The sequence below is a fragment of the Chanos chanos genome, chromosome 9 (genome assembly GCF_902362185.1).
Source record: "Chanos chanos chromosome 9, fChaCha1.1, whole genome shotgun sequence".
Classification (NCBI taxonomy): Eukaryota; Metazoa; Chordata; class Actinopteri; order Gonorynchiformes; family Chanidae; genus Chanos; species Chanos chanos.
Window position 1 is genome coordinate 8,070,032 of NC_044503.1, and position 27,838 is coordinate 8,097,869.

General features: G+C 45.3%; 1 protein-coding gene across 1 annotated transcript; it reads left to right on the plus strand.

The window, feature by feature from the left end:
• Positions 1 to 27,838, plus strand: adamts10 (ADAM metallopeptidase with thrombospondin type 1 motif, 10). The gene is made up of 24 exons (XM_030784874.1): positions 1 to 94; positions 3,725 to 4,080; positions 5,328 to 5,487; positions 5,738 to 5,940; positions 6,403 to 6,486; positions 8,123 to 8,268; positions 9,240 to 9,283; positions 9,887 to 9,992; positions 11,290 to 11,436; positions 11,718 to 11,859; positions 12,947 to 13,054; positions 13,223 to 13,368; positions 13,722 to 13,785; positions 14,104 to 14,206; positions 17,884 to 18,017; positions 19,782 to 19,905; positions 23,099 to 23,179; positions 23,710 to 23,873; positions 24,090 to 24,216; positions 25,015 to 25,144; positions 25,945 to 26,149; positions 26,470 to 26,646; positions 27,389 to 27,545; positions 27,729 to 27,838. Exons 1-24 carry the CDS (start codon positions 1 to 3, stop codon positions 27,836 to 27,838), a joined length of 3,312 nt encoding a protein of 1,103 aa, XP_030640734.1.

The window sequence follows — 27,838 nt, forward strand, 5'->3', positions numbered from 1 at the left end:
ATGGAAACGGTGTGGAGGACCTTGGTCTGCATTGGCATCGTTGTCATGGCGGCTACCGAAGTCGCAGGAAGTCGAACTGCTGAGGAGTCGCAGGGTGAGACGAATCCTTTCTATTTTTCTCGGTTTGTGATGTATATGCTAACCTGATTAACTATTGCTTTTTTCACGGAGAGAGCATACTTCAAAAAAGTGCCATCAACTGATGCGTATTCTAGAATATCGCGGGAAGAGATTAGACAGTGTCATCAAGCGAACGATTCGAGTTTTGTCTGAACTCTCAGCTTTTAAAGGAGATCAGACAAAGCGCACCATAGTCACTGGATACAACATGCTTCACGCTGGGAGCCGTGAGAAGATTGCCGCTGTAAGTCCCGTAAACCATTTCAGTGTTTTTAAAAATCCAGTCCCAGGAACCTGCTCGTCAGCACGGTTTCAATGCAGTCCTGTTTTTGACACTGCTCAGTTAATTACCAGACAGGTTCTGTCAGGTGCGTTGGTGATGTGTGATATAAAGAATTTCCGTCCAGTGCGCCCGCAGGCCCGAATGTAAAAAAAAAACACTGCCTTTAGCCGTGTTTCCGTACTGTTAACTCCTTTGAACTTGACCTTAAGGCAAAGACCAAAATGCCCCCCCCCAGTCGGAGTTTGGTTTAACCAGATCCACTTGTAGACGTGGCCTGAATGTCCGTCATTTGTCCCGCAGAATAAGTGACTGACTGTATTTCCACTGGTTAACCTTTTGCCCCCGGTCCAAGTCATCTGTTTCCAATAGTCAGGCAGACCGCTTCAAAATGACTATGGACTCATTCATTTTCATTGCCCTCTGCATCTTTATACCCAGAGAATTCCACCTTGGCTTTCTCTCTAATTCAGAAGACTTGTTTGATAAACCTGTTCAATTAAAACGAAACAGTTCGCTTCAAACTGTTCGAGAATGGACTTTCGTTCATAGTATATGAATCAGTATGCATTTGTCCGCGTGGTCTCGGCTGTTTGTCATACACTTTTTTTTTCTTTTTTTTTTATCGTGGGGTTAAAGGGGAACTCCACACACCAAAAAAAGGCAAAATCGATCACATGAATGGACACTCGACAGTGCGAGTAAATCAATGCCAGGTCTCGTCCTGCGGATGTGGGCACGAATTTAAAGAGGAAAACGGGCTTATGCATATTAAAACAATGGGAAAATGCCTAACTGAAAGAACCTCACGTTGTTTCAAAGTTTCAGTTCATGACAAGCTCCAGAGTATATTTGAATAACTCTAGTGTTTATTTAACATTGAGGGAGGACAAATATGCAGACATGGCATAGCTACTACTGAAGTTTTTCAAATCTCTTTCCCCACCCCACCCCCCTCCTCCTTTAAACAACCAAATAATGCAGTTAAAACATTGTGAGAAGGGCATTATGTCATTTAGTTGTGTCTGAAGATACTGAGCTAATGCACCGAGTATATAAATAATTTCTCCACCAATCTGGAGCTCAGCACTACACAGTCCTATAATTCAACCACTTAATAGCTCTGTGATTGAAAGCTAAATGGACAGGGCTTGAGAAGGAGGCAGAAATGGTACATTGAAGCTCATTGGAACTGAGTTTCTGTGGCATACATTTAAAGACAGGCTGACTTTTTCGCTTGGCATAATAGAGGCCTCCCCACTCCTCCTCCGGTGTCGACTCAACCCTGACCAGATACAGCTGTTGTACATCTGAGGAGGGGGAGCTGGGATGGGGTGGGGGGGGTCTTTCCACCGCCCCATTTCTATGGGAATGATACAGGAGAAAAGGGCCACTGTTCGTCCGTTTTTTTTTTTTTCCCTCTTAAAGTCTAATTAAAGGTTCCTTTCCCCCAAATCTTAAAATAAACCCAAACCGTGGGTAGTTCTTAATGGCGGTTTATTTTAATAAAAGTCGAGCACTTTGAATCTTTTACAAAGCTTTGTCTGTAGTGGTTTGGTTTATTGGTGAGTAATGGAAGTATCTTCCCCGTTGCTCCTCCCTGGTAGTGATTAAAGCACACATCAAAGGATCTCCTGAGGAGCTGTGCTCTCCATAGGTGCGAGAATAGGGAGAGCCCTTCCATGAATTGTGGGGCTTGTTTTTTTTTGTTTTTTGTTTTTTTTTTAATGATAGTGTCTGCCCTGCCAAATGACGATGACCACAGGGCAGGGGTGTGTTTGTATTCCTGGAAGAGGTCATGCCGTTAATGGAAATGTGTTAACTTATAAAAAAAAAAAAAAAGCGGCCAATTTATTGACACAGCGGACAAACCCCCCGCAGGAGACTGCAAAGCAATATGGAAACAGGGTAGGAACCAGGCAAAAAAAAAAAAAGCGAGACTTTAAATTCTGGGTTATATGGAGTGTGATTTTGTAGGCCGCAAAATTCACACCCTTCGAGAACATAAACGGACACGTTTTTTTTTAACTCTAAACATATTAAAGCGAAACAGTAGCTTCATAGCTGTAACCTGCTACGCTTGAGTTTGACGTCCTAGATTACAAATTAGAGTCTTAGCGTGTTGATTCAACATTGCCACAGCAAAACCTTTGTTGGTGAATAATCTAAAACCACTACAGAATCGTCAGTTTATCTTTGTACAATAGCCAATAAAAAGAGTTCATTTGTAAATAAAAACACCAACCCCCTGACTCCATACCCCCAGCAAGTCCCCCCCCCCGCATTTAATTGTGCCTGTAGTGTACCTCCAGAATGCCTTCAGGGAGTATCAGACTGGATATTCACTCATTTCCTGTCCCACTGTAAGTCTTTCTCTCCTGCAGAACTCTGTGGTGGTGTTAGGGTTAGGCTAAATAAGTGGAGGTGTTTGAAAGTCCATTGAAATCTCAGTTGGAGTTCAGTAACAGCTCATTTTTCGCTAATTAGACAGTCTTAGCTTGCGACCTTGTCTGTAGAGATTATTTCTGTAATGAGAATTAGAAGAGGTATTGTCGGTTTCGAATTCCTATTCGAAGTTTGAAAGAAAAAAAAAACAACAAAAAACTGTATCTTCAACAAATGTTCACCATATCCGCCCTCTCCTCGCTTTCTATTTGTATTTTCTGTGTGTGTGTCTCCAGTGGGTTGAAGAAATGTGTTTACCACTTAAAATCTCATCCTTCTTTGTTTTTTTTTGTGAAATGTATACATTTACAAGAATTGCAGAGGGAACAGGAGATGCTCACATGCTTGTTTACTGCTTCAGTCTGGGTTTTGTACTCCTACTTATTGGTTGTTTGTTCTGGCTTTGTCTTGTAAACCGTGGACTGGGGCTTCATCTCAAAAATGAGACAGTGATCCTCCAGCTCTGCTTACTTAACATAGGGAGGATCTTACAAACCCTTGTACGGTATGGAGATTGGTTGCTTGAAAATCGTGTGCTTCTTCGGTGACCTTTTCCCCATGGGTGCAGTGTTTAGAGAGAAGTGTTTGGACGATAAATCTCAGGGCCCACTGCTTGGGGACAGGAAGTATACAATTTCAGAGTTTCCATGGCGATAGACTGCCAGTTGGTCAGGCTGCCAGTAGCTTTTCTACTTAGCGGGTTCAAGACAAGTCTCTTATTCCAAAACGACACGTTCAGAATGTGGCTAGTTGATTTCTTTCAGACCTGCACTAATTGTGAAAAATATCCTTGTTTGCTCAAAACCGCAGAGGGATGTTTCTCTCTGCGTCATCTGGAATGCGAGGTTAATCCTGCTTTCCACTTCTGTGTTTCTACAGCTGCGTTCCTCTCCAGCCTGGACCAGTATGAGATTGCCATCCCAGTGCGTGTGGGGCGGCGGGGTGAGGCTCTGACCGTTGAGGGAAGCCCTCAACCGCACGACCGCCACCGCCGTAGCGCGGAGACGCAACAGGCCGATCCGCAGCTGTACTACCATCTCTCCACACCAAGCACCAGCCTCCTGCTCAACCTGACCCTCCAGGGGGGGCTGCTCTCACGCCAGTTCCGTGTGGAGTACTGGAGAAGGGGGCGTCTGGCCTGGAGCCGTCCCTATGCCCCTAATTGCCACTATGTGGGTCACCTACAGAATCAACCGCACTCTACCGCAGTCGCCCTCACCAACTGCAATGGCCTGGTAAGGACTCACCTGCGTGGCCTACCTGGAGTGGAGTGGAATTGCCTACGGCAAATTTCTCCCAGTTTCTCTACCAGTTTTTTTCTAGGATTTGACTTGTTTTATACCAGTAACCATGTCCGTAGAGCCTGTTTTTGCTAAGTCTTAGACCAGAGTCCCAATCCTCACTCTTACAGTATATTAAAAAGAAATGTACAGAAGTACCAACTGGTAAGTGTGTCTCACTGTCATCATTCTGTTGGACAGATTAGCTTTGATATTGCAGCAAAAGCTGAAGTGGGCAGCTGCCATCACATCTTTGTCGATTCCAGCTGGTTTACAGCTCTGTTCCAGAAACAGGTGTTTTGGACCCTAATGATGGATTTAGTTTCAAGCGACACGCTGCGGCATGCTCATTACTAGACAAGGCTGGTAATGCACCTGCATAAACAACACCCAGAAGACCCACTGAGGACCTCTCTTAGTCATGCACTCAAAACCCATCACCCAACACTGCATGCGGCTTTGTACAGTTTAGCACAAGTTGCCTCAGATACAAATAAGTTGCTCTAAAGCACATGTATCTTGGTTGTTCCCTGTCCTCTCTCAAGAGCAAGTCGGAGATCCATACTAATATTTTAACCATTAAAAAGCAGAGGAACGCCAAGTCCCCGATACAAGTGGTAAACAGAGTTGGGGATGATCCATCTTCATACAGGCATTTAGAAGCTCTGAAGATAATTACTTCTGGTCAGAGTAGCATAACTTAATTCAGTGGAGGGAATTCACTGTGTGTTAACAAGAGCATCACTAAGTTCGTTAGAGGATTATGAGCACTTTGAAAGTGTGCTGTGGAGAGAAAAGGAAAAAAAAAAGAAAAAAAAAAAAGGAAACAACACTCGCATTGAACTCCATGGCTTTAACCCAACAGATCTAATCAAAGGAAGTGTGGACATTTTGTATCTCTGGCAAAACGCGTTCCCGTTCTGACAGAACTGCATTCCCCTCCTATTAGATCTTCTCTGTCGGCGAAAGAGCAAGAACGCGTTTGTATTGAAACATGCTGACAAAGGGTGCTGATATTATCATAATAGAGAAATTAATGCATTAATCATGAAACATCAAACAGTTGAGAGCATAGAGAGAATAAAGAACCACCCGCTGTGACGCTTTTCTTAGGCATTTCCATGTATGTCACTTTCATAACCGTCACGGTCATCTCAGAGTTCGCCAGTTGCGTTAATCCGTGGACCTCTTGACTCTTTCAGCAGGGGGTGATTGTTGCTGGTGGAGAGGAGTACCTCATTGAGCCACTTGCCTCAGCTGAAAACCACACAAACATCGACGGGAGGGAGGGACGCCCCCATGTGGTCTATAAAAGGTCGTCCCTGCGACACCAGTATATGGACCAGTCCTGTGGAGTCATTGGTAGGCGCAAATAACGCCAACGTTTTTAAAGGTTTCTTTGTCATTACTGTACAGCAAAGGCTTATCTCTGGTTCAGTCTAATGGCAGTGGGGAGCCCCATCGCATCTTGCTACACATACTAATACAGTCTGGATAGTTAGTTTTATCATCTTTGTTCCAAACTTTTTTTTTTTTTTTTTTTGTTAGCAGATTTGATTCTATCTGTGAACTCTCTATGGCACATAACAGTTTGCCATTAACTCTGCTTCAGATGAGAAACCAAGTAAGAGCTTCAGTTGGTGGCAAAGGACAATGAAGGCCTCCCCTAACCAGATGGGACGCGGTCAGCTGCCACTCAAACGGTCGGTGAGCAGGGAGCGTTACGTGGAGACATTGGTAGTGGCCGATAAGATGATGGTGGGATACCACGGACGGAGAGACATCGAGCAGTACATTCTAGCTGTCATGAATATTGTAAGTTTCACACTGAGCTGGATCTGCTCTGTCAGCATGCTGTCTGTATACCTACAGCAAAGCAGAAAAATGTGTGGAGAACATCCTGATATTTGATTGGACAGCATGACGTCTGCACGATGAAGTCGTGTTATTTGTTCTACAGCAAGTAAATCTGTGGAGCGATCGGGGTAAAATCTCAAATCTGTAAATGGAGTGTGACAGGATTTTTTTTTTGTTGGTTACCTAATGACTGGACCTAACTTCTTCTTTCTGTTTTACACTCCTGGAATGTATCTAATAAAAGGCTTTAGCTGGCTGGAAAGACCTGAGACAACAGGTTGCGCTTGGTAACAGATGTGCTGTAAAGGCTAATAATATGAAGTCAGGATTGGTATTATAGGGGGGGATTTAAAAGCATAAGCATTTTGTGTGTTTGCACTGTTTTTAAGACTGATCTTTTCTTGCTTCCCTGGAGGTCAGGTTGCCAAACTGTTCCAGGACTCTAGTCTGGGGAATGCAGTCAACATCGTGGTGACTCGCCTCATCCTGCTGATGGAGGACCAGGTAGAACCGGCCGGAGCAGATGCCCAGCTCTGCTCTCTCTCTCTCGCTCTCTTTTTTTTTTCTTCTATTTCCTACGGCCCTCGTTACGTCCTGCAAACATCTAATACTCCCTCCATCACGTCAAAGAGCCTCCATCACCGTCAAAGAACTGCCGTTAATGTCAAAGAGTTCCTTGTTGCTTGATTTGTTGGCTTAAGTGTCCCTCCTTTCCTATCCCTCCTCTAAAAAGGTCCGCGTAAGTTAAGTTGTTTTTCATACGGATCCGTGAGGCGTGCTCGACGGTCCCTTGATGACTGCCCTTGTTGTTAATTTTGACCCGTAAGGTCACGTCAGTGACGTCAATTTTGGATCCTGAGGTTGGTTCTCAAAGACTGTGCCTGCACTGTTCTCGTAACCTGCTGTGAGAGGGCATTTTTTTTTTTTTTGGGGGGGGAAATCAGTCTTCCATCTTGTTTGTGGTCTCGCCTCCACCATCCTGAATTTGGTGTTAATGACACTGTGGTCAGTATGACCTAGCAGAACTTGGCTCACCCGTGGCTTGAACAGAGAACCCCCCGAACAGACTTCTGCAGATGTCTGGAAACGCAAGGGAGGGGTCATTAGCGGTGGTTTTTTGTGGCGTAGGTAATGAAGCATTAATGGTCGTGAATCACAGACAGCTAAAAATGAGCCTCCGTAATTTGTTCCAGGCCGTGTCGTCCGACCGGCGACGGGGGGGGGGGGGGGGGGGGGGGGGACGAAGCCGTCACGATCGTTAGAAGAGGTATTAGCAGCGTTGCTTTGCTGCGGTCCGGTACGCTGAGGTTCGAGATTAAAACCTCAGGGATTGGTCGCGCGCGCGCTAAAGCTCCGTCTGCAGTTTCCGGATGATTCAGGCCCTTTGGAAAAAGAGAAAAGCAGGAGAGCCGGATAGAGAGGCAAAAAAGACTGCGGTGGATGAGACAATTGCCAGTTATGTCACAGTGTGCATTCCTGTGTGGAGCGCGTAACCCTGCTGTGGTTAGTTAAAGCATTCCCCTTGGTGCTGCCAGCGCAGCTTAAGAGCAGCCAAAGCTTCAGTCTGTCACCGAGCTACCCAGAGTATTAACATCTAAAGGGCACATAAGCAGATCAGCTCATATAACCATTCCACAGCCATTAACGAAAAGTTCACTGGTCCTTACAGCCCATGTAAGGTTGTTAAAGGTGACCCTTCAAATGATATTTTGACTTGGTACAAAAAAAAAAAAAAAGAAGAAGAATTTAGCTGTATTTCCCCACATGTATGTTAACCCCCCCCCAAGAGGTGATCATTAGGATAATTCAAGAAGAAACTGTTTACCTCAAAAAATGAAATAACAAAACTCATACTTGACAAGTTATTTACTTATTTAGTTTAGCACATTCAGAATCACCGTGTGCAGTAACAGTAAAGAAAAAGGTATATTGTATGATGAAAATGTCATATGGTGTGATGTTTATAGTCAGAAATAACCCAAAGATGGGTAACAGCGCCATGTTGTTTTTCCCTTCAAAAATATCAGTCCTCAAGAGGACGCTTTAATTATTACTGATGCTCTATTTATATTCAGTAGCTCTATATTTATCGCACATATTTAATGTTTTTTTTTTTTTAACTTCTGTTCTCCACTGTCAGCCAACTCTGGAGATCAACCACCATGCAGGGAAATCTTTAGACAGCTTCTGCAAGTGGCAGAAATCCATCCAGAACCGGAACGGGCACGGCAACGCGATCCCCGACAACGGCATCGCCCATCATGACACAGCCGTACTCATCACCAGGTCAGCCAATCAGATTCAAATACCTCAGCTTCTGTGAGTTTTGGCGAAGCTTTAGCGCAGCATGTTAAGGATGATGTGATGTGTCATTGTCTGTACTGTTGTAATTCCCTCGTGTTCTTTGAGCTACCGCCTCATGAGTTTGCTGTCTTTCTTTTTCCTCTTTCTCCTCTGGCCAATTTTTTTTTTTTTTTTTTTTTGTCAGGAGAGTAAATTTTTTGGTTTAGTGTAGTAGTTATGTCTGCAGGGCTGCAAGCTTTGACTGTTCCGCTCAACTGAGCATCTGGACATTCTAGATTACTAACACACACACACACACACACACACTCACAAACAGCTGACTGAAATCTCACAGCTTTCCCTCTTGGCCATGGAGACAGGGGCATAATTTAGACATGGTAAAGTACGTATTACAGGAGACATAGAAGACTAGCAAAAAAAAAAAAACCCCACTGTGGGAAGCCTTTTGGAAAATGAGCACCTTTTGGCAAACGCCGCGTCTCTGATGTTCAAATGGGAGGTGGCGTGTGGTTCCCGTTTGAGACGCAGGCCCGTGTTTGAATGCGTTTGTGAGAATGATGCTATGATTTAGCCTGGATTGCGTCTCTGGACGTTTTTATCAAAGGAGTGGAAAATCATCCAAAAGGACACAACTGTCAGCATCTCTCATTTCCTGTCATTGTTCTTACTGTATCATTCTCTTATCAGGACAGTACCCCCCCCCCTTTCTCTCTCTTTCTCTCTCTCTCTCTCTCGGTCTCTCTCTCTCTCTCTCTTTCTCTCTTTCTCTCTCTCTCTCTCTCTCTGTCTCTCTCTCTCTCTCTCTCTTTCTCTCTCTCTCTCTCTCTCTCTCTCTCTCTCTGGCTCTCTGTCTCTCTCTCTTTCTCTTGCTCTTTCTCTATATGTTTGTGTCAGTGGGAGTACCGCAGTCTGTCCCAGCCCTTTTTTCACTGACCTTAATTTTCTGTTTTTAGGTACGACATCTGCATCTACAAAAATAAACCGTGCGGAACCTTAGGTAAGACGTGAAAATTACACAAAAGCATCACATCACAGGCTTTTTCCTGAATAGGACGTAATATTTTTTTTTAATATTAGCTGCAGGGATCTGTTTTAATTTGTACGTGTTTTAGATATTTTAATCACAGTCAAGCACTTAATGTATGACTTAAACGTGATTGTCAAGGTTCTGAATCAAGACATTAATCACGCCTTATTTAAGTTTTCATTTTTACTCAATTGAATGTGGACAAAATATGTGAAAACAGCTGTAATATTGTTTTTGCACTAATTACTATATTAATGACTTCCTGCTAATCCCTCTGTATGTAATAAAGCTAACAAGAGCTTAGCAGGTAGCTGAAAGTTTCCAGTTATGCCCTCTCTTGTGTTAGTTTGTAATTTCCTCTGTAACTAATCAATTAATTTCTCCAGTTTCTATGACGCAGTTGTCTCTTGAAACTCTATAGCTTTGTCAGCTGTGATTTGTGTGGCCTGCAGCTAGTAGTTGTGTGTTGCGCTATATTGTGTTTAGAACAGTAGTTGTGTGTGTGTGTGTGTGTGTGTGTGTGTGTGTGTGCGCGCGCGCGCGTGTGTGTGTGTGTATGTGTGTGTGTATCAGGCCTGGCTCCTGTTGGGGGGATGTGTGAGCCAGAGAGAAGCTGCAGCATAAACGAAGACATCGGCCTGGCCACAGCGTTCACCATCGCTCACGAGATCGGACACACGTGAGTCACCCCACTCCCACCCCCCCCCCCCTTTCCCTCATCTTCACCTTCGTCCTCTCCTCCCTCACCCCGTCTCTGTTCTCTCCCTCCATCCTCACCGTCTGATTTACTTCAGATTATTTTATTCGCCGAAAAGTCAACGCAACAGAACAAAGCTGCTCTCTGAACTTAAGCTTAATTCACTGACTATGCTTGTTCTCGATTAGCACTTGGACTTTGCTGAATTAAATTGTTTTTGACTCGCCCTGTGTTTGCTGGCGACAAGCATGTCCAAATATTACGAGTCCCTCACATTGCCAGCGCTGCTATAACGTCAGACCACCTCAGGCACCTTGACTTCTGCTATTAAATTCTGACCTGAACTTCAAATGGGCCAAGCTTGAACTAAAAAGCACAGATCAGGAAAGCACCCAGAGGGAAGACTTACATAACAATCATGGGTAATTTCCATCAATGGGGAAACGTGTTAATAGCTTTATATTTTTCTTTTCGGTCCTGTGCTATTTATACCCGAATGGAACAAGTTACGACTTATTCGCTGGTGTATCACTCAGACTCTGGCGTCGGTCACGACTTTTGTAGTTTCGCTCCAAGACAAAGTTTTGTTTTGCTGGCTTTTGCATTCCAGGCCTTCTGTGTCTCTCTCCGTCATTTTTTTTTACTGATACATACATATTTATCCACATGCCTTAGTGGCTAGCAACATGCACCAGTGAAACTGCGGGTCTTTCTCCGAGCACTTTGTCAATTCCCATGAAAGCACGTTCTGTTGCATTCTTTTCTCTCTCTCTCTCTCTCTCTCTCTCTTTTTTTTTAAGCACTCTGCATTATTTACACAGCATAATTGAATGCACTGTTTACCTTAGTCTGTGCACAATCTTGGCATATGAGGTATTTTTACAGGTGGCGAAGCCATACGTGCTTTTTTCCCTGATGGCTCGTCCAGGTACCTTTTTAAAACAGACTCTGAGCCAATGATTGTGGCTAGGGACCATCTAGACCTGTGTGTGCATGGAAGTGTGTGGGGAGTATGTCTGTGTCTGAGAGCGTGTGTGTGTGTCTGTGTGTGTGTGTGTGTGTGGGTATGTGCGTGTAATTCTCTTTATTCATGTTAAAAGCAGCATAATATCATTAGACACAGCTGTTTCTCAAACCATGATAATGGTAGTGTGTTTATAAGCTATTGTCAATTGAGGTAAACTGCTGTTTTGTTTTGGGTTGGAAAATCAGCAATTTGATTGTTTCTCTCTCTGTCTCTCTCTCTCTGTCTCTCTGTCTCTCTCTCTGTCTTTCTCAGATTTGGGATGAACCACGATGGTGTGGGAAATGCATGCGGTGCTCGTAGCCAGGAGACAGCCAAGCTAATGGCTGCTCACATCACCATGAAGACCAATCCTTTTGTGTGGTCCGCCTGCAGCCGCGATTACATCACCAACTTCCTCGAGTGAGACTTTGTAGCCCTGTCCTTTCACCGCAGAGACAAACAACTTAGCACATTGGCACCAAAAGGGCTTAATAAAGACGGTCTTAAATATGAATTCGGCCGTACTTAAAACCAATTTTGCGGAAAGATTTATCAGATAATTGTTGCTGTAAATCACTCTGGGGTTTTTTTTTTTTATTTTCGTTTTTTTTGATGTTCAGTATTAGCTGTCATCTTTGTGCATTTTCCCTTTTTTTGTTTTTTTTTTTTTTTGTTTTTTTTTTTTTTTGTTGTTGCTGTAGTTCAGGCATGGGCTCCTGCCTCAACAATGTTCCACCCAAACAGGAGTTTGTGTACCCCTCCACGGCCCCAGGCCAGGCCTATGACGCAGACGAACAATGCCGCTTCCAGTACGGAGTAAAATCTCGCCAGTGTAAATACGGGGTACTCAGTCTTCTCCTCTTTTCTCTCTCTCTCTCTCTCTCTCTCTCTCTCTCTCTCTCTCTCTCTCTCTCTCTGTCTCTCTCTCTCTCTCTCTCTCTCTCTCTCTCTCTGTCTCTCTCTTTTCTGAATCTCATCTGTTTGACTCAAAAAAAAAAGCGTAAAAATGATTTCGAGAGCCGAGTGTGGTCGGTTCGAAACCCCCGTCTCGGTCTCTCTTATTCCCGTAAATCTTTCTTCTCACCGTATCTCGCTTTCTCTTCAGCCTTCTCTCTTTTTTTTTGACTTTCTCTCTAAATTGTGAGCAGATGGCTTGCTTTACCTCTCTCCAGTTGTAGAGTTCTACCTCTGTAAGGCCTCTTTCTCTCTCTATCTTTCCCTCTCTCTCTCTCTCTCTCACTCTCTCTCTGGATATTTCTGGCAGAATGCCACATTTGTTCAAAGTCGCATGAAAGTTGAAAAGTTGTTGAATTTGTTTGGCTGAAATAGACTTTTTCTGCCAGCCACCATTGACCTTTCTTTTGCCTCGTAATGATTCACAGCGTAGCCTACTCTAGAGCTTTGGCTGGGCCGTACGAAAGCTATGAAGAGTTCAATAGCCGCCTTTATTGAGCAGAGCCGTATGTATAGTCTGTTTTATGAGACGGACTGTGAAGCGAGTCGGACATCTGGAACGAAATACCGCTCTATAGAATCGGTATGATTTTTATTGCGCAGTCAAAATAAGGCCCAATAAAACCGAGAGACACGCTCTGCGTCGCTGTTCTCGAACGGTCTCTGGTATCCCACAAAGAGAATGCGGTCTCACTTGACCAGAATGCGTCGCTTGGGGCTAAATTACTTCCATTGCCGTCGCATAGTTTTAACGAGTTCCGCAGTGGGCGGAAGACGACTTTTCTGTCGGATTGGTCGGTATTTAGCTGGTGAGGTGCTCTGTGTATGTCGTGCGTATTTCATTACACAGGGGAATGTGACAGGTCTGAATCAAAGGCACGCGGTGTAACCAGGCCTGTGGTGTAAGTTGACTTGTATGTGCCTGACTGAATGAAACCTGACTGTGTTTTTTTTTATGGTCTCTGATTGGTTGCAGGAAGTATGCAGCGAGTTGTGGTGTATGAGCAAAAGTAACCGTTGCATCACCAGTAGCATCCCGGCAGCAGAGGGAACCATCTGCCAAACCAACACCATAGAGAAAGGTGTAAGTAATGGAGGTCAAAATGGAAAGCAGGAGGATCACATATGTTCTATTCCATTACCAGTATCAGGAACAAATGCTTCTTATTTTCTTGTTCTTTTTTTTTTTTTCTTTTCTTATTTAATTTTTCTCCTCTGTGTGTGTGTGTGTGTGTGTGTTTTTTTTCCACAGTGGTGCTATAAAAGAGTGTGTGTGGCCTATGGAACAAGGCCAGAGGGTGTAGATGGTGGGTGGGGCCTTTGGTCGCCGTGGGAGGAGTGCAGTCGTACGTGTGGGGGCGGAGTCTCCTCCTCCATTCGGCACTGTGACAGCCCCAGGTTGGTCATGTGACTTGACTCAATCACGTGACAATTCAATATAGCTTAATTACAGCTTGAATTCTTGATAGGCACAGATCTCCTATCTGAATAGTCTTCTGCCTCTACGTCCAGACAGGCGACTGTGCCAATCTGAAACAGAGGTTTTTCACTCATTGTAATCTTTTTTTTCGCCCGTATTCTTGGACTAAGATCTCAGTGCAAATTGGACTTGGACCGTTAAAGGAATAAAAGTTGACTGACAGAATAGGTGCGGGATAAGGTGGATTTTAGCAGAACAGTGCGTGTGATTATTGGGAGATATTGTGAAATTGCATTCAGATGTGTATTTGCCTGTGTTTCTCTGATTTCAGGCCAACCATCGGTGGAAAGTATTGTCTCGGAGAGAGGAAACGCTTCAGATCTTGTAATATTGATGTGAGTCTTAGAACTTGCATTTGTTTGACTGAAAATCCTCATCTGTGCATCGCTTTCCTAAGGGCACCAATCTTACCTTTTTAAATTCAGGCAGATCAGACCTACAGCTGCCTGTGGTCATTAGCTGACAGTCCAGGGGAGCAGACCTCATGCCTTCAGTCTGACCACAAAAATAGAGAAGGATTTGCTATAGACCACTGATTTTTCAGACAGTGAGCATTGCCTGTGTCTGACTGTGTGTGTGTGTGTGTGTGTGTGTGTGTGTGTGTGTGTGTGTGTGTGTGTGTGCGCGTGTGTGTATACGTCTGGGTGTCTTAGGAGTGCCCAGCCGGATCGCAGGATTTCCGAGCCATTCAGTGCTCCCAATTCGACAGCGTTCCTTTCCGCGGGAAATTCTACACCTGGAAGCCTTACAGAGGAGGTTAGTACACAGACACTGAGTCACGGTGACGTTTTAACCTCCTGTCAGACACCCCCCCCCCACAACCCGCCCACCCCCCTCCTCCTCCTCCGCCTTCCTCGTCCCAACAGCTGATACATAAGCTCTTCCTCTCTCCTGGAACCCGACGCGTTAGGGCTCCAGCAGACGCTGCTGCAGAGTCGAGCGAGCTGAATGCCGAGCCGGGAGAGAGGAGCCAGAGCGTGCTCGGATGGAGAGCTGCCTTGGCCCGGCCCTTTTTCGGCTGGCCGGCGGAGAAGCGAGGGGTCTGGAGAAACTCAGACAGTCTACCGTCTGGCACCCATATGCCGGCGCTGGCCTGCCAGCTCCCAGAATCCTCGGCTAGAATTCCTCGGGCCCGATAAAGGGCGGCGCTGGATGTTAAAGATAAATACCTTCAACAACATAACTGCCTTTAATCTGCCAGCCCAATAACATAATGGCTCGCAGAGAGGGAGACAGAGAGAGAGAGAGAGAGAGAGAGAAAGAGAGGGAAAACCCACCCAACTTCAGGGCAACAAGTGGTCCTTTCATCAAGTCAGCTGATTTTACTATGGAAGTCCCTCGCAGCTGTTAAAATATGAGCCCTGCCACAACGTGTCCACCCGTTAGGGCCAGATTACACTCAGGCTCCTCTAACTCACACACCTTCTTTCTTTCTTTTCTTTCTGTGTCCCATCCCCTCTCCCGTTTTACCAACCCTGAATTCTCTCAGTGCCTCTCTAACTCTCTCACAAACTCACTCTTATACACACACACACACACACACACACGCATACACGTACACACTCGCTCGTCTCTTTGTTATGTTTCCTTTCTCTTTCTCTGTTTCGTCTCCCCTCCCCCTCCCCCCTCTCTTGAACAGTAAGAACAGCCGGTCTCCTTCCACTCAGACAGCCAAGGACAGTTCATAAAAAAATCATACAGCGCTTCAGACAGTCATATTTATTTTCACCATGACAGGAGCCATCCACATTGTTGCATTCTGTCCAAAAAACCCTCCATGGTGAGCTATTTCTCACCAGGCCTGCGATTACCCTGCCGCCTTTCCCATTCAACTTCCACTGTCACCTTCAGACTTGCCAAGAGAAGAGCAACCTGGGAATTGTAGTCTCCCATTATCAAACATTATTGGACACGCTCGGCAACGAACTCCATAAGAAATTCCAGTAATAACAAGAAGTGCCATTAAAATGAGCTTGAAGCCATTTCTCAGACAGCTCATATAGCGCACCCTTTGGGTGTTTTAAAAATCTGAAGCGAAGAGAACTTTTATAGTCTTTCTTTAAAGGTTGAGGAGAAGCTTTCGACCACTCATGTGCTTCGTAAAGACCAGCGATCCTATGGGTTGCATTGCTGGATTATTCCCAGTTTGGCAATCTCCACCAGGCAGTTACTGGCACAGGACGAGCCTTGAAACTGCATATCTGATGTCATGGTGCCTGCTGGAGAGGCCTCCACCGCTAACACGTTTAAAGTATAGAATAAAGACGGGGCGGGGCAGAAAATCTCTGGTTTAGCGCGGTACCAGTGTGCAGGCTGAGGATTAGGCGCTGATTAACACTTAGGTCCGACGCTCACATGATTCCTTGCAAGTCGTGCCGTGGTAGACCTGGGAACGAGGTGTTTGGGTGCGTGGGGACAAAGGGGTCAAGTTTAAATGGACGGCTTCCGTGGAGATTGTGAAATTACGGCGTCTGGGCTAATTTTGAAATTTTAAAATCACTCATAGCAGCAGATGCCGTGAGCTTAGGTTTCTTTTTGATTTGGTTATTCTTTTTTTGTAAAAAGTGTAGAGTGTTATTTCGTAGTCTTCTGGAAATATAATGTTAAAAAAAGAGCACCTGTTACTTCCTACACACTTTCTCTCTCTCTCTTTTTACCCCCCTACTCTTGATAGTTACATGATTGTGCGGGATTACACCATTCTTTTTACTTCCCTACTCCTGATAGTTGCACGATTGTTCGGGATTACGGCATTCTTTTTACCCCCTACTCCTGATAGTTACATGGTTGTGCGGGATTATGGCATTTTTTTTTACCTCCCTACTCCTGTTAGTTACATGATTGTGTGGGATTATGGCTTTCTTTTTACTTCCCTACTCCTGTTAGTTACTCGATTGTGTGGGATTATGGCTTTCTTTTTACTTCCCTACTCTTGTTAGTTACACGATTGTGTGGGATTATGGCTTTCTTTTTACTTCCCTACTCCTGTTAGTTACTCGATTGTGTGGGATTATGGCTTTCTTTTTACTTCCCTACTCTTGTTAGTTACACGATTGTGTGGGATTATGGCATTCTTTTTACTTCCCTACTCCTGTTAGTTACACAATTGTGTGGGATTATGGCATTCTTTTTACTTCCCTACTCCTGTTAGTTACACGATTGTGTGGGATTATGGCTTTCCAGGTTGTTGAGAAATGTGCTGAGAGATACATTATTCCTTCTCACTCCTGTTATTTCTTGGGTCTCAGGTTTCTAAGGCAGTTACAAAGGCCGAGACTGGATGTAGCAAGTCTGTGTGTGCGTGTGTCTGTGTTTGTGTGTGTGTGTGTCTGTGTGTGTGTGTGTGTGTGTGTGTGTTAGAGAGAGAGAGAGAAAAAGAGAGAGAGAGGGAGTTTAATCACATTCAGCTGGTTGTTCTCTTGAAGTGAGCCATTTAAAATGTGCTCTCCCTCCTCGGACCCCATTCTCTCTCTCTCTCTCTCTCTCCCTTTTTCCCTCTCTCTCCCTCTCTCTCTCTAACACTGTCTCTCTTTCTCTCTCATCTCTGGCACCCACTACGCTAACAGCTGTGCAAGAACAAACCAGTCAAGTCTTACATAAAAAATGCCCAAGCCCATTAAAATACCACGCACAGTTATCAGATAGTTTAGACCGACATTTGTTGATGTGGCTTGTGATGGATTAGACCACTTTGAGTAAATGTGTTGTGTTTTACAATAAGGAATGTTGACTTCACTGTTTGGTGGGGTGTATGAAAGGGGGGGGGGGGGGGGCACTTGTAAACAGCCTGTTCTCGTGTTGTTGTTGTGTAACGGAGTCATTTAAGCAAAACGGACAGGATGATTGGTTTGTCTAGCAGATATGCAGAACATGATGACATAGTTTGAGCTGATGACTTCATCATCTCAGGTGATTCTTTCTGTAGATCTCCCCGCGAGAATCTGAGAGCTTAGCTGTTTTTGCACGCGGTCCTTATAGCACTCTAACATAACTTCTCCATAACTCTAAACCTTTTCTAAACACTACATTACTCCATCATAAGCAGTAGAGTCAGAAAAGCTTATGTCAGCAAAATCGCATTGACATAATGAATAAAGTATCACGTCTGAATAAAGTCTGATGCTACAGATTTTTTTTTCCTGTTTTTTAAATCAGTACTCATGTGTTCAGCTTTGCTCAATGGGGAGTTTCACACCTGGTGTGTACTATAAAACCGCCTTGTCACGGTGTCTGTAGTAAATCGCACTAAATAAATAAAAGTGAAAGGAGTGAAGAGGCATTGGTTGACCTAAGCATACCTACAGAACCTCTTTAAAAAGGTTTTATGTGTTGTTTAAGCGTGTTGGTGTATCAGTGTTGCATTCCAAAGTTTATGACAGTTAGATTTGTAGTGTTTTCCTTTCATGAATATGGTGGTCTGTGTTTTACCGCAGGTGGGGTGAAATCCTGTTCACTGAACTGCTTGGCTGAGGGATATAACTTTTACACCGAGCGCGCCCCGGCTGTGGTGGACGGCACGCCGTGTCGTGACGATTCTCTGGACGTCTGCGTTAACGGAGAGTGCAAGGTGAGACTGGACCTGCCTTCTGCGCGTCTGGAGCAGATTCGTTTTCTTCATACGCTTCTCTTCTCGTCTCGTCTCGTCTCGTCTCGTCTCGTCTCTTCTCTTCTCTTCTCTTCTCTTCTCTTCTCCTCTCTTCTCCTCTCTTCTCTTCTCTTTTCTTCTCTTTCTCTCTGGTTTTTCGTCGAGCTGTATTGTATTTCGCATGGCAAGTCTGTTGTTTTTGGATAGCTTCAGACCCTGTCAGAGGAAGAGAGCAGTGACAGGGAGGGAGTGAGGGAAAAGATTTACCAAAAAAAACCCCCAAAAAAACAAAAACACCCTCTCAGATTGATTGACATAACACCATAAAACACCAGAATGGTTGTTTTGCGGTTTCCTGTAGCTATGCAGGACGTAACTGGCTTTCATTAGCAGCTCAGACAGCCTCTTTCTCTTCTCGTGTGCTTTGTTTGGAGTTTCGCTGTGATCCGGTGCTCATACTTGGGTTATGGGCGGGTGGGTGGGGGTGGAAGGGGGGGGAGGTGGGGGGGGGGGTTAGTGCTGTAGGAGTCGCAGTGCTCTTCCAGCCTGGGGAACCTGTTTATCAACAGCTCAGCACTGTTCTGCATGGAGCGAGAACCCGGTGACCTTCCAGCTCAGCTGTCTGCACCGTGGGCAGCTGAACAAGATCACAGCAGCCTCTCTCTCTCTCTTTTTCTCACACACAGATTCTCTCCTGCTCTCTCTCCATCTCATCTCTCTCTCTCTCTCTCTCTCGCTCTCTCTCTCTCTACTATCTCTCCCTTCTCTCTCTTCTATCTCTCTTATTTTATTGTGCATATAAAAAGAAAAGAACAGCAGAGAGAAAAATCAAAGTATTGTTTGCAGCCTCATGGTTATTTGAGATCCAAACAGTTAGTGACTGACTTAAGGCATTTTTCTTTTTTCTTTTTTTTTTTTGGGAGCGTTTGGAAGCCCATGGCAATGTTTGTGGAAACACATGTCCCAGACACTCCCAGACTGTTCTTGCTCAACAGGGGACCCAACCCTGCCCTACCCCTAACATGCAGCAAGTGGCTGTCTACTCATTACTGAGGGGGAAATGGGTTGCACATTTGTACTGTAGTTAATGGAATGTAAGCACGGGTTGACAAAATTTCAAAAAGCACCGGGGAGGCTTTTTTTTTTTTCTTTTTTTTTTAAAGAGTGCCGGGAGTAATATGTGTAAAGACTGGAGAAATTGGGATTAGTGCTTAACCTCTGCGGCACTTAATTAAATCCACGACTCCGGGACGGCTCGAGTGATTCAGACAGTCCGTTTTTCTTAGCCTGGCAATAACGTCTTCGTGCATTTCTTCGTATCTGTCTTAATTCTTTCCAGGCGTTACTCTTTAGTCATTAAAATATGTTTTAAGTTTACATTCGAATCTGTTTATCGGTTTTATAACGTTGGAGTGATATTTCACGAAGCGAGATTTCTCACCTAGCTTGATAAACTTTAGCCGCAAGTCAAAAACCGTCCAATACAAGAGCAAGGAATGAAGAACGTGTTCCAATAAAGAACATTCCTGTGAGGCAGTCGTGACTTTTGACTTAAGTCTTTCAGCTAATTGAGAAATCTTACCTCATGGAATTAGATGACACAACGTCCCCCCCCCCAAAACCCCCCCACAGACCACCCCGCCCCCGGTACTCACATTCAGTTTTTTTTGCTGTCGACAGCATGAGGGGAAAGTCTCTCGTGTGACCTCTGACCTTTGACTCGGGTGCACCTGTGTGTCTCCGCAGCACGTGGGCTGCGATCGAATCCTGGGCTCCGACGTGCGTGAGGACCGCTGCAGGGTGTGCGGGGGAGACGGCAGCAGCTGCGAGGCCATCGAGGGCGTTTTCAACGACTCTCTTCCTGAAGGAGGTACAGAGAAGGGGAGAGGTGGGGGGGTGGGGGGCGTACGAGAAAGGGATTATCCGGGTTGTGTGTTGGATATTGTTGCTGTCACTACGGAGTGATGTATGGAAATATACTGTACATCATCTCCCCTTAGCGTCAGGTGTCATATGGCACGTGTGGTACACATGACGAAATGTCGAATACACATCCTCGAAATAGTACCATGAAATAATACTTCTCGGATTACGAAGTAATGTATTTTAATATAGTCGCTCAGACGGTAATGCTAAACCCACTTCCTCTCCCTATGTAATATAGTGTTATATGCACAGCTCTTTGAAACGGGGAGTCGGGTGGTAAAAACCGGTTTGTCTAACAACGTGCCGTTACACTAGCCTCGTGTTTGGGTTCACACGTCCTCTGTGACCCGGACCCCGGTATTAAAACCCCTCTGAGTGTGAACCAGGAGGTCAGCGGTTAAGAGGGTATGGGCAGCGTTGGCACGTCCAGTCAGTGGCTGTCAGGGGTTTTTTTTTTTTTTTTTTGAAACTCAAGAGCGTCTTGGACCGCAAGCTGCTGAGCCCCTAAATCAATCCAAGACTCTGGGGAGGCAGTTACTACTCTGTGTCCTGGCAAGAAGCGCGGGGCTCTTTAAAAGCCTTCTGATTGGTCTGTTTCGCTTTCCTGTCGTCTCACTCTCCTTACACTACAGCCATATTGGGGCCAGTAAAAAAAAAAACAAAAAAAATGATGTTCAATTAGTCTGGGATCTAGCAAGTGGAAAAGAAAATCTGAAATGAGAGTAAATGGAGGAATTTTGGATGCTAGAACTGCAGCGAAACCACGAGAGAGTAAGATTTAGCGCTGATTTAGCCTTGTGTCTTGTCAAAGCCTATGTAATTGCCTTATGGAAATTCACACAAATGTGTCCATATGCTTGTGCATTGTGCTTCCAGCTCCGTCGAGATGCTGGTTGGACCCGTGCCTTGTTGTTACAGGAGTTTTTGTGGACTTTGGCCATTTATATAAGAGAATTATAATTGTTTGTTCACATGCAAGCTTCGAACTTGTTTTTTGTTGGGTTTTTTTTTTCGCTTCATAACTTGGTGTTTATTTCCCTTGTGAAAGTTGAAACACAGACATTCACAACCGTCACAACCCCCCCCCCCTCCCCCCATGTGTAAATCTCTACACGCAGTAGATTTACGCCTCTCTCCATCTGAATAGTTTAGCTTTTACACAGAAAACCGTCTTCGGAGACGTCCAGAGATGAAGAAGAGGAGCTAACTGTCCCTGTAGCGGTGTGTGTGTGTGTTTTTCTTCTTCTCTTCTGTTTTCTATTGCAGAATAATCCGTCACAAGTCACGCCTTGTTCTCTGAGGTCAGACACCAGTCGTTGTCTATCTTTAGAGAGTCACCGCACACAAACTGCCACATTCTCCATCGTCTCATTGCCTTAAGAAACCATTAAGTAACGTCATCCTCGGGACTTCAGACCACACTACACTAAAATTGCTTCTCGGTACCATCTAATAATACCTCCGTCAAAGCTAATGAGGTTTCCATCTACCCTGAGAGGGTATATCATGCTGGGTGGAGTTGTTCCCGACCCCCCCCCCACTTCCCTCCTTCCCTCCGCATGGGTTGATGGGTCGTTTTTTGGGGAGGTAGCCGGGTCACACGTCAGGGCGGATTTAGGTGATGCCGGTAGCGTTGCCCATTGGCAAGCGGTAAGCTGAGAGAGGAGTTTATTCTAGGCAGCAGAAAGCCTCAGAGAGCCCCTCCCAGGGCAGACGGCCGGAGCAAGGGACCACAGTGACCAGCGCATACCCAGCTGAGCGTGCTATTTTTGGGCTCGTGTGTGATTTATAAGGCCTTGTGAACTGAGGCCTGCTGGGTGGATGGGGACCCAGGCTGAGACGACCTTTTCCTAATACACACGCAGAGTAGACAGAACTGTAGAATGAACTGTATTTTAAGTGACTTAAAGTATGTCTGGTTTGGACGCAGTATTAAAAAAAATATGTTTTGTGTATTTGAATGCAGCGAATTTTAAAGGTGGAATTTTCTGCTGCTCTGTGAACAATTCAGTTAATGATGAATACTCATGGGTGGTTGAAGAATCCAAATTCGAAATGTCTTGGACTATTTTGTTCGACAGCTTTTGATTTACAATAACTCCAAACTGAAGGTTATATTTTTCCATTGTGTATATTGTGGCCACCTCTTTTTGTCTTTCTGTAGGTTACTGTTCACTCTCTCTTCATATTTTCATGAATCATTTTCCAATGCATACTTCAACATTCTCTCAGGGTCTCTATGTCCAATCTGTGCACTCACTCACCCTGACTCTCTCACACACTCACTCTCTCTCCCCCTCTCTCAATCCTCTCTCTCTCTCTCTCTCTCTCTCTCCCTCTCGCTCTCAAACTTGCTCTCACTCTCTCTCTCTCTCTCTACCCCCCTCAATCCCTCTCTTTATTTCTCTCTCTCTCTCTCTCTCTCTCTCTCTCTCCATGTGTGTGTGTGTGTCTGTGTCCGGTATCCAGTTCTGGCAGAGATGGAGGGTTATTCAGGGGTTGAGGTCCAGCGGTTTATTACTCTTTGGCACTCTGTTTAACTCAAAGCCCCTTGATTGTTAACAGAAAAAAAAAAATCTCTTCATATTTTTTTGGTCCACCAAAAACCACAAGTATAGATCTTGGTTTTTAGAAATGACTTGCATGCCTGTCTGAGCTCCAGAGAGAGGTCAAAAGCCAAACCCCTCCTTTCCTTCGGCGGTCGGAGGATTGGACAGCTCTGCCTGGCTTCAGACATGGTTACTGTTCACCAGCAGAAGTGCAGAGCTCTGCCCAGGAATTCAGCTGGAATCCGAAGCTTCTGCTTATTCTGTTACAGCCCTGCTGTGTAAACCTCCACTCACACTGCGCTGCTTCTTCACTGTGTTTGTGAATTAACTTGTGTTTTTGTGTGTGTGTGTGTGTGTGTGTGTGTGTGTGTATTGTGGCTGTGTGTTTGTGCTTGTGTATATGCGTGTGTATGTGTGTCAATGTGCGTGTATGTGTCTATGTCTGTGTCTATGTTTGTGTGTGATTGTGTGTGCATGTGTCTATGCCTGTGTGTGTATGTGTTTGTGTGTGTGTGTGTGTTTTTGTCCGTGTTTGTGCTTGTGTGTGTATCTGTGTGTGTGTATCTGTGTGTGTGTGTGTCTTCTCAGGTTATGAGGAAGTGGTGAGAATTCCCAAAGGATCAGTGTTCATACATATCCAGGAGCTCAACGTCTCCCTCAATTACTTGGGTGAGACAGAAACTTCCCTGACTTGATTCGTAAATGGATCTCTCGTGGGGATCTCGAGGGTGCCATTTGATAGCTTTTCTAACTGATGCTGACACAGGAGGAATGAATGTATATGTCAGGGCCAAAAGGTTAGTGGTAGAGGCCAGTGTGTGTGTTTGTGTGTGTATGTGAGTGCGAGTGTGTGTTTGTGTTTGTGTGTGAGTGCGAGTGTGTGTGTGTGTGTGTGTGTGTGTGTGTGAGTGCAAGTGTGTGTTTGTGTGCGAGTACGTGTGTGTGTGTGTGTGTGTGTTTGTGTGCGAGTGTGTATGTGTGTGTGTGTGTATGTGGGTAGTGCTTGTGTACGCTGTATAATCAATCGCATTTTATTATGTCTCCATATGGAATCTCTTAGAGATCAGACTGAGGTTGAAAGAGGTCAGCTGTAGGGAAGCATACATGTAATGTCCTTCCCATAGTTATCGCTGTACAAATTACCATCCTTCTCTAAACCACCCCAAGACCCTGACCCTGTTCTCTTCTTGCTGTTTCAGTGCTGAAGAGTAAAGGGGACCAGTACTTTATTAACGGTAAACTGACCATCGACACCCCCCGTCGCTTTGACATCGCTGGGACCACTTTTCATTACCGGCGGCCCGCTGACGGACCAGAGACCCTGGAGGCCCTGGGACCCACCAACATGTCGCTTATCGTCATGGTAACCATGCCTGGTGGTATCTGTCTGTGTTGGTGTGAAGGATAAACATATTCCTGCAGTTAATGCAGAACGGCTTGGGTAATGTCATAGAACGGTAAAAAAACAACAACAACAGCAAAAAAAAAAAATTAAAAAAATTGCATGTTGATAGACGTATTGATATGTGAGTGGCAAGTTATGATTGTGTGTGTGTGTGTGTGTGTGTGTGTGTGGTAGGTGTTGGTGAGAGAGGAGAATCCAGGGATTCATTACCGGTTCAATCCACCAGTGAGTCGGGACCCGCTCAGCGGATACGCGTGGCACTACACCTCCTGGTCCCGCTGCTCTGCTCTCTGTGCAGGGGGTAAACGACCTTTTCATACTCTCTCTCTCTGTGTGTGTGTGTGTGTGTGTGTGTGTGTGTGTGTGACAAGGTCTCACACCCTGAATTGTACACACAAACTTGTGTGTGTTTGTGTGTTTACAAATGTATGCGCCCACTCAGAGACACAAGACGTGTACACATGCGCGTAAGGGCCAACGGACTGCGCGTTGAAATCAGTCAAGCGTATCATTTCCTCCCCTCAATTACATACGTAAACACCGTGGATGAAATATACACGCGCGCACTCACACGCATGTACACACAAACAGCGCGGGCCCGAGCCTTCCCCCTTTTGTGCTCTGTGGCGCATTCACCAACGCGCTGATCCCCCGGGGAACCCTGGGAATGGAGCGTCTTAACCAATCAGACGCGACTCGGTCAGAACTCGAAACGCGCTTTGAAGTCGCACTCTCTCGCCGAGTCCATTTACTTTCCGTCTGTTGTCGGTTAATGATCCGAATCGACGACGGCCGATAAGAAATCATTTGCTCCGCATGAGTTCAGATTTCATTTGTTTTGGAAAAGAGAGGGCATTTTCGGCAGTCGTGATCCATCAGCTTGCGTGGTTGCGTTTTACCTCCAGGCAATCCGTCATTCTCGGTGATTTAAAACAAATTGAAGCGCAAAATAAGACCGCACGCGTTATTAATGGCCCTCCGGTGCAGCTGCCAGAGCTGGATTTGAACTGAGGGTTTTGATGAACGGGCTGGACTGAGTAGGTGTGGTGGAAAGGGAGGAGACCTGTGACGAGAGAGGTTTCTGTTCTTTCTCTCGCAGGCGTACAGATCCAGCAGGTCGTGTGTAAGAAACAGGCCGATCACTCGGTGGTTTACAATCATTTCTGTGACAAGAAAAGCAAACCCAAAGACAAGAAACGGGCCTGCAACTCAGAACCCTGCTCTCCCACGTGAGTGCTCCTGTTCACGCGCCTGTGTGTGTTTGTGTACATGTGTGTGATTGTGTACATGTATGTGATTGTGTACATGTGCGTGATTGTGTACATGTGTGTGATTGTGTACATGTGTGTGATTGTGTACATGCGCGTTTGTGTGTGTGTATGTGTGATTTTGTATATGCAAGTTTTTGTGTGTGTGTGTGTGTGTTTGTGTGTGTGTGTGTGTGTGTGTGTGTGTGTGATTGTGTATATGCATGTTTGTGTGTGTTATTTGTGTGTGTGTGTGTGCATTGTGCATGCGTGTCAGAGTGTGTGTATGAAAATATATGTTCATCTGTTAACTCATTTTATTTTGAATATGCCTTACATTTGTACCTAAGACTATGTTTGGGGACAGAATCACATTTGAGCGTATTTTTACCCAGAGCACATCGTGTGTATCTTAATATAAGTATATATTTCTGCATCTGCGCACTGCCATATATTTACTCAGCACCTGCCTAAGAAACATATGTACGTTATGTGGGATGTGTGTGTATGTGTTTGCGTGTGTGTGTCTGTGCGTGGTGTGTGTGAATTTGTGTATGCGTTTGCGTGTGTGTGTGTGTGTGTGTGTATGCGTTTGCGTGTGTGTGTGTGTGTGTATGCGTTTGCGTGTGTGTGTGTGTGTGTGTGTGTGTGCGTTTGCGTTTGCGTTTGCGTGCGTGCGTGTGTGTGTGTGTATGCATTTGCGTGTGTGTGTGTGTGTGTGTGTGCGTGCGTTTGCATGCGTGTGTGTGTGTGTGTGTGTGTGTGTGTGTGCGTGCGCCCAGATGGTGGGTGGGGGACTGGTCAGAGTGTAGCCGGAGCTGTAACGGAGGAGTGAGAACGCGGGATGTGCTCTGCAAAAGGAAGATATCCGGAACGGAGGAGAAAGTCCTGGACGACCAAGCCTGTACCCCCCCACGACCCCCCCTCACCGAACCCTGCAACAACCACACGTGCCCTCCGGAGTGGCTTGCCCTGGACTGGTCTGAGGTACAGGAAGTCCCGCCCTGCGGCTATTGTTAAAAAACTCCATGTGCAGTAACGTTTCAGAACAAAACAGCGCCAGTTCTGCACACTCTTTGGATAAACATGGAAACCAAAGCAAAAAAATTCCCACAATTATGTCGAAACGTCACTCCCAGAGAACCCTGAACAATGGACCCCGATGTTGATTTAATTAGTCAGCCGTCATCGGGTTAAATTGCCACGAGGGACGTTTTTGTAAAACCTGCGTTTAAAACGATTTTTCTTTTCTCTACACGTTTCCCTTTGTTCTCTCTCCCTCACTCTCGCTGTCTTTCTCCACGCAGTGCACGCCCAGCTGTGGTCCCGGTTACAGGCATCGGGTCGTCTTGTGCAAAAGCGGGGAGAGCGGAGACACGCTGCCGGAGTCGGAGTGCCCGAAACAAGGGCGTCCCACCACTAGGGTGCGCTGTAACCTGCAGCGCTGCCCACCGCCGCATTGGATCACTGGACCGTGGGGTGAGGTAAGAGCACGCCGTCTCTGGTTTGATTCCAGCCCAGAGAAAACAAAACCGTTTTCAAAATTCGCATCGCAAGGTTGAGTTACCAGACGGGGGTCATTTGAATGTTTGTAACCTGCTCGTAACTGACTTTGATTTTTTTTTTTTTTTTTTTTTGGGGAAGTAATTTATTTTGGATGTCTCAGCGAAGCAATGTTAAGACAGCAAACGCTGTTCATTCCAACAGACTGGACTGGACCGCAAATACAAATACACAAATTCAGACAAGCTACGTCTTCTCTGGGGCTCTGCAGTAATACAGTGTTTCCCCAAGCAATGTGCTGTCATGGAAACGCATGAAAAAATCTTATCATGGGAAAAATGTTAACGTAAAATAATCTGAAGCTGTAATAGAAATAGACCAAAAAAAAAAGGATGTTTCAATATACATTTCCGTTCTACTTTCGTATATTTTATAGAGATTTTTATTTTCAGAGATTTCTGTCAGCAAAATATGCAACACATTATTAGAATCCAAAAAGGATATTTTAGAATGTTGGCGTCTTCACATGAACGTATTGCATTGCTTGTGTGCGTGTTTATGTGTGCCTGTGTGTGTATGTGCGTGCCTGTATGCGTGTGCCTGTATGCACGTGCATATGTGTGGCTGTGTGTGTGTGTGTGTGTGTGTGTACGTGTGTGTGTGTGTGTGCTTGTGTGTGTGTGTGTATGTGTGCATACGTGTGCGTGTATGTCTCTCTCTCAGTGCTCAGCTCAGTGCGGCCTTGGCCAGCAGATGCGTTCTGTGCAGTGTCTGTCACACACTGGCCAGCTGTCCAATGAGTGTCCAGAGCTGCTGAGGCCCTCAGCGATGCAACAGTGCACCAGCACCTGTGACCTCAACCCTACAGACAACCCCGAGGGTGAGGGCTCCAAATTAACTCCGGAATATTCCATGTTCCACTTTAAAAAATCTGTAGTTATTTAACAAATGTATTTGTAATGTTATCTGTTTCCCAGTTTTTGCGCCATTTTTCCTCAGTTCCATTGTGTATATTTTCGGACCCATGTTGTGTTTAATCTAATATTCCCGTTTCCTTTCTCAGAATGCAAAGATGTGAACACGGTGGCATACTGCCCCCTGGTGCTCAGGTTCAAGTTCTGCAGCCGCCCATACTTCAGACAGATGTGCTGCAAAACCTGCCAAGGACACTGA